Source organism: Quercus lobata, unplaced genomic scaffold (genome assembly GCF_001633185.2).
Source record: "Quercus lobata isolate SW786 unplaced genomic scaffold, ValleyOak3.0 Primary Assembly Scq3eQI_181, whole genome shotgun sequence".
Lineage (NCBI taxonomy): Eukaryota > Viridiplantae > Streptophyta > Magnoliopsida > Fagales > Fagaceae > Quercus > Quercus lobata.
In genome coordinates this window covers 70,327-77,210 of record NW_022154764.1, presented here as the reverse complement: position 1 = coordinate 77,210, position 6,884 = coordinate 70,327, and the positions used below count along the sequence as shown (strand labels likewise).

General features: G+C 31.3%; 1 protein-coding gene across 1 annotated transcript; it reads left to right on the top strand.

Annotated features, from left to right (window-relative positions):
• Window positions 1-2,561: 2,561 nt before the first annotated feature.
• LOC115973290 (cation/H(+) antiporter 15-like) lies at window positions 2,562-6,406 on the top strand. The gene is made up of 3 exons (XM_031093545.1): window positions 2,562-2,756; window positions 3,598-4,596; window positions 5,198-6,406. The coding sequence occupies exons 1-3, from the start codon at window positions 2,562-2,564 to the stop codon at window positions 6,404-6,406; spliced, it is 2,403 nt and encodes an 800-aa protein (XP_030949405.1).
• The last annotated feature ends 478 nt before the right edge of the window (window positions 6,407-6,884 follow it).

Below are 6,884 nucleotides of genomic sequence, written 5' to 3'. Positions count from 1 at the left end.
ATCAATTTTTTTTTTTTTTTTACTATTTAACTTATTTTTATTACTTTTCATAGGCCTCACTGCACTTTTTGATACTATTTATGAGTTCCATTGTACTATTTTAGCTATCTTTTAGTTTTATTTACAGTACTTTCAGTAAAGAGTTTTCAGTTTTAGCTAAATAAGTTGTTCCCAAACGGACATTACATATTAAGAGGATTTAGAAAGTTTGTTATGGGTTCAAAAAATGTCAAAAATACTCATAATCTAAATATTTTATAATATTTATTCTTAAAAAATAAAAATTAGGGTTAAAATTGTAAGTCTAAAAAATTCAAAAAAAAAAATTGTCAGATAAACTTTTTTCCTAAAAATTAGCACACTCTCTATTTAAATATACTTCACGCACATTTAATACTTTTTTTTCCTAAAAACTAACACACACTAAACCCAACAGTTTACTTCATTTCAAATCCTAGATTTTAGTTTCTTAGGGCCTGATTGGTAAGAGCATTTTTGTTTTTGTTTTCAAAAAAGTATAAAAACAGTTTTCAAAAAATTGAACTTGAAACTAATTTTCAGCTAATAATTTTTATATTTTATGTGGTTGGCTCCCATTTTTAAGAACAATTTTTAAAATACTAAAAATAAAAAAAAATAATTGTTTGGGAGACCATTTCTATTTTTGAGATTTAAAAAAAAATACAAAAAGTAATGTGCAGAATTTGTAGATTACCTTTTTTTTTTTTTTTTTTTTTTTGTGGATAATGATAAAGGAATGAGCTCATCATTTTTTTTAATGATAAATTTCAAATTTGAAGTGTGGGAATTCTTTTTATGATAAAGATAAGCTCCTTAATTTAAGAGATAGAAGAATTTGGACAAATATGTGGGGTCCACTGTTTTCATTTTATTTACAACTATCTTTTAGCTTTATCTACAGTACTTTCAGTAAAAAGTTTTCAGTTTCAGCTAAATAAATTGTTTCCAAACGGACATTACATATTAAGAGGATTCAAAAAGTTAGTTATGGGTTCAAAAAATGTCAAAAATACTCATAATCTAAATATTTTATAATATTTATTCTTAAAAAATAAAAATTAGGGTTAAAATTGTAAGTCTAAAAAATTCAAAAAAAAAAAATGTTAGAGAAACTTTTTTCCTAAAAATTAGCACACTCTTTATTTAAATATATCTCACGCACATTTAATACATTTTTTTTTTCCTAAAAACTAACACACACTAAACCCAGCAGTTTACTCCATGTCAAATCCTAGATTTTAGTTTCTTAGGGCCTGATTGGTAAAAGCATTTTTGTTTTTGTTTTCAAAACAGTATAAAAACAATTTTCAAAAAATTGAACTTGAAACTAGTTTTCAGCTAATAATTTTTATATTTTATGTGGTTGGCTCCCATTTTTAAGAACAATTTTTAAAATACTAAAAATAAAAAAATAATTGTTTAGGAGACCATTTATATTTTTGAGATTTAAAAAAAAATACAAAAAGTAATGTGTAGAATCTGTAGATTACCTTTTTTTTTCTTTTTTTTTTGTGGATAATGAAAAAGGAATGAGCTCATCATTTTTTTTTTAATGATAAATTTCAAATTTGAAGTGTGGAAATTCTTTTTGTGATAAAGATAAGCTCTTTAATTTAAGAGATAGAAGAATTTGAACAAATATGTGGGGTTCACTGTTTTCAATTTATTTACAACTATGTCATTAAAAAAAATTTCTATATTCTGAAAACACCTCTTAAACCGTTTTTAAAATATTGTTTTAAATCAGGAAAATAGGATACAGTTTTTTGAAAACTGTATTTAGAAAAAATTAGTCAAACAATAAATTCAAGTGTGGGATCCACCATTTTAATTATGGATTACAAAACAAAAAACTGTATTTAAATACTCTTATCAAACAGACCCTTAAAAACTCATTCCTGTGTAACCTCACTAACAGTAGATAAATTCAAATTAAAAAATTACATTAAACTCAAAATGAGACAATAGCCTTATCTTGTGATGAGGATGAGGCTAGTATCAATTAAAGGACTAATCTGTTGAGATTTAAAACCAACTCCAAGAGGATTTTGGGATTAAAGGTTTTTTGTTATTCTCATCGGTTGTGGTGTTAAAGATTTTAAGTGTTATTTTGGGTCAATAGGGTTTGTTTAAACCACGGTTTTTTGTAGGTTATTTTTGCCGTTATATTTGGTTATCCTATAGCTTTTTGTAGTTATCCTTCCAGTAATTTGGTTTGCTTAGACCGAATTTGTGATTTTACTTGATTTATTTTCCCTTTTTTTCATTTTTGGTATACTTGAGTTAAATTTGTATATAATAGTCGAACAACTTCAACAGAAAATCTCCAACAACTAATTAATAAAAATCTTAAATATGTCTCATTTCTTTGTTAGTCTTGAATTTCTTAAGGGGTTGGATCTTTAGGCTCGGAGATTCAAAAACTTTTCTCAGTAACACACACACATATATATACCAATTTGGTCATATTGATTATTGTGAGCAGAATGGATCATACGTCCTCAATAAATGCCACCAGTTTAATCTTACCGAAACCCACCATGGAAGCTGATTCAAAATTTGTTTGTGGATCTTCCGAATTTGATTCAACCAGAGGCATTTTTTCGGGATATAATCCCCTTGACAGCATCTTTCCTACTTTTATACTCCAACTTCTAGCAGGCATTGTGGTTTCCCGAGTTATTTACTTGGTTCTTAGGCCTCTTAGACAATCCAAAATTCTCTGCAGTGTCCTGGTATATATGCATTCCTTTTGAAATTCTTGTTATTTTCCACAATTTATATTATTCTATTGCTTGTAATGTGATTTTCTCATTTACTTTTTCGAGATAAATTTTTGGAAAAATGTTGCTTACACAATTTTTTTGCATGAGGTTGATGCAGCCCCTTACAATCACATTCTTATACATGAAAGTTGTGTAAAAGATTTGTGAATAGGGAAAATACTGACCTATTTGTTTCTTTCTCAAAAAATCCACTTCAAGAAAATTTACCCTGTCAGGCACGATCATATTCTTTTTGTTTTTCTCTAGCTACTCTGTCATGCTTCTTGCAGGAGATCAATTTTTACAGACTACCCTAATAAACTAAAGCATTCCTTTCACAACTCTTTTTACATGGTGTTTAATTAATTAGTAGATAATTTGAAGATATTCTTTCCATTGAAATAGAAAAGTTGAGTTTGAAGAGTTAGTTGTTTTTTTTTTTTTGAGTTAACAGATGTCTTTAAGTATTAGTTAATAGACTATTTTTTTTATAAAAAAAATGATAAAATTTTCATAAAAAATATAAAAAGCTTTCAAAATAGTTAACTGTTTTTTTTCTTTTTTCTTAAAAATATTTTTTAAACTAATACTTTTATATAGTATACGTTAACTTTTCCTATATATTAAACTCACAACTAAGGTTACAATCCTTTTTCTTATGATTATTATGGTTTATTATTACATATCCTTAATATGGTTAGAGTTTCTTGAGCCGAATAGGGATAATTTGTAGATTTTTTTGGTTCCTTATTGTAAACAATAGTTTGCCAAAAATGTGTTTAAATGAAAAATTAATGTGATACTTGTGCAGGGTGGCATTATTTTAGGACCAAGTGTTATGGGGCTGAACATGAAATTCAGGGAAGCTTTGTTCCCACCAATTGACATGGGGTTGTTGAGTACATTTTCCATATTAGGCGTAATGTACACTCTCTTCATTGTTTCAGTGAAAACAGACTACAAGACCTTGGTCTGCAGGGCCGGAAGGATCACATGGGTCATTGGTTTTGCAGGCACCATTTTTCCTTGGATAACTCTGACGTGCCTCTTTTACTCGTATCATGATTACCTTCCACCTTCGTTACAATTAAAATTCATTCCTTTCTTTGTTGCCTCTATTTTATCCATAACATTCTTCGGTGTAGTTGCTTTTGCCTTAGATGAACTCAACCTTCTAACTTCTGAGTTGGGCCAACTTTCCCTTTCTTCCTCAATAATTGGTGATTTGTTACAATGGTTCTTCGTGATAACGGTTGCAAGCTTGAAGCAAGGAGACACAACGCAAGCAGTTGCCGCTTTTGCTTCCACATTCATAATTATACTTATCTGTATCTATGGAATACGCCCTGCATTGCTTTCAATCATCAAGAAAACACCACAAGGGCAAGCGGTAGATGAGTTCTATGTTGTACTAATACTACTTGGAGCTTCAGTCATGGGATTTGTCACCGACTTCGTGGGGTCTTCCATTGCCTACGGGCCTATCATTCTAGGCTTTATCATACCGGGTGGACCACCTCTTGGTTCAATTTTAGTAGAGAAGGCAGAATGTTTTGTCATGGAGATTCTTCTGCCGTTGTTCTTTATCCGTATTGGCTATGAATTAGATGTGAGTTCCTTGCGTAACTGGAAGACTTCTGTCGTATTAGTGTGCATCATTTTTGTGGGATACTTTGCCAAGTTTTTGGGAGTTTTTGTATCTTCGATATCATTCAAGTTGAGACCCAGAACTGCTTTCTTGCTTGGCCTCATTATGAATAATAAGGGCATTATTGAGTTTATCATTTATTATCGATGGAAGAAGTATGGGGTGAGTCTATTATTTCTTTTCCTTACCCTTTTCTTATCACAAAGTTAATTATTATATAAATTTTACAATCGGATATAACACTAGTTATAGAAATTTCTATGATTAGTGTTATATAAATTTCTATGAAGCACTTTTAAAAGTGATTCATATATTTATTTATTATGTTGTTGAAATAACTTGATAATTACATTCTTTGTCACGTAAGTTTTTAAGTTTTCGGTAAGAAATTAGTAATAAATTTAACATTTTCCTTATTAAAATAGAAATAGTCAATTCCTTAATTTAAAGAATTATTATGAAATAGATTTGTCTTAAATTTTACCATATTTTCTTTCGTTGAGATATATTAGGAATACGAACGTGATAATTTAACATTGTACCGTATAATTTTAAAGAAAATTTTCATATAAATTTTTTTTAATATATTATTAAAATAGCATTGTTCGTATTCATTATCACGTTTGTGTCTATGTAATACACTTTGAGGAACTCTGTGCATTATCTAAAATTTTATCTAGTCAATTCATAGTATCAGCATTTTGCTCAATTTTATTGTACGGTACCTCTGTGCATTATCTAATTTGTGTTCCTAATGCTGCAGGTTTTAGATGAGGAAACTTTTGCTGTAATGATTCTCTCCTCGCTGGCTATTACCGCATTTATAGCACCATTAACAGAAAGGTTATACAAGCCTCGAGTACGACTCGGTCCAAATAACAGGCGAAGATGCACGTTGGCAATCCAAACCACACCATGCACATTTCAATTTCATGTCATTACTTGTGTCCACAATGAAGAAAATGTAAACAGCATCATTAGCCTCCTCGAAGCCTCTAACCCAACTGAAATAAGCCCCATTTGTGTCTATGTAATCCACCTTGAGGAACTCACGGGTAACGCTGCTCCACTCCTCGCCCCTTACATTGCGAAGAAAAAAAAGATTTTTATGCGCACCGATTCTCCTATCTCTGATCACATTTTTACTGCCTTTGAAAACTACTCCGGGAATTCTAATGGTCCAGTCATTGTCAGACCCTTCATTATGATCGCCCCCTACAAAAGCATGCATGAAAACATTTGTATGATGGCTCAAGAAAAACTGACCCCTCTCATCATCGTTCCCTACCATGAAAACCAAAGACATATTCATGGAAACCGTGTTACCTCATTAATACGTGCTTTCAATACTAACTTACAAACATATGCACCGTGTACTGTTGGAATTCTTGTCGATAGGGGCACACGTCAAATGAACACTTCTAGTTTTTCTTACAATGTTGCTGTGATTTTCATCGGCGGAGAGGATGACCGTGAAGCCCTTGCTTACGCTGAACGCATGTCTGGCCATGTAGACGTGAGTCTCACTATTTTGCGTGTTTCCTTGCATATCAAGAAACAGGGTGAGAAGGACCACACAAACAAAGGTAAAAACAAGGGCAAAAGCAAGGAGGCAGAGAAGGAGAAGGAGGAGGAGGAGGCGATGGAGATGGAGATGTTGATGGACGATGCATTGTACGATGAGTTCAAGGTCAAGAACATTAGTAATGCGTGTGTGGTGTGTAGGGAGGTTGTGGCAGAGAGCAATGCACAAGTGATGGATGCAATTCAGTCATTAGAAGCCAATTATGACCTTGTGATGGTGGGGCGGAGTAGATACCCAGTTATGGAGTTAAACGACATTGAAATGCCATCAAGTCGTTCAAAGAATAATGAGCCCTTGGGATTGATTGGTGATGCACTTGTTTCGACGGAGTTCTATCAGGGTTGGCTATCTCTGTTGGTGTTGCACCGTTGTCGAGGACCTCGATAAAGGATGAATCTGGTAGAAACTATAGTAAACTCCATAAAGGTTTTAATGGGTCCAAAATGTAAATGCGCTATTTGTTGCATAAGAAATTAAGGCAGTGATTTTGAAGTTTTTGAATGTATGGTGTATGTTTATATTATTTAGCATAAAAAAGAAAAAAAGAATGTAGGGTATATACTTTAGAATGATACAAAATCCATTTGGGTTCATGTATATATATAGAGAAATGATATATCTACAACATTTTTATAACAAATCCTAAGTGGCAGGTTATTATTAGTTGTTATTGTTAAGACAAAAAAATAATCTTAATGTTAGTTTCAAATTTGAATCAATAACAACTAACTACCTATGATTTATTGTAAAAATATTATAAATATAACATCTCTCTTATATATATGTTTCAAGATAAGTTGGGGAATGAATCTTCTCTAAAATAGTTCTCTCTAACTTTTCTAACCCCTTTGCCGGTGAAGATGAT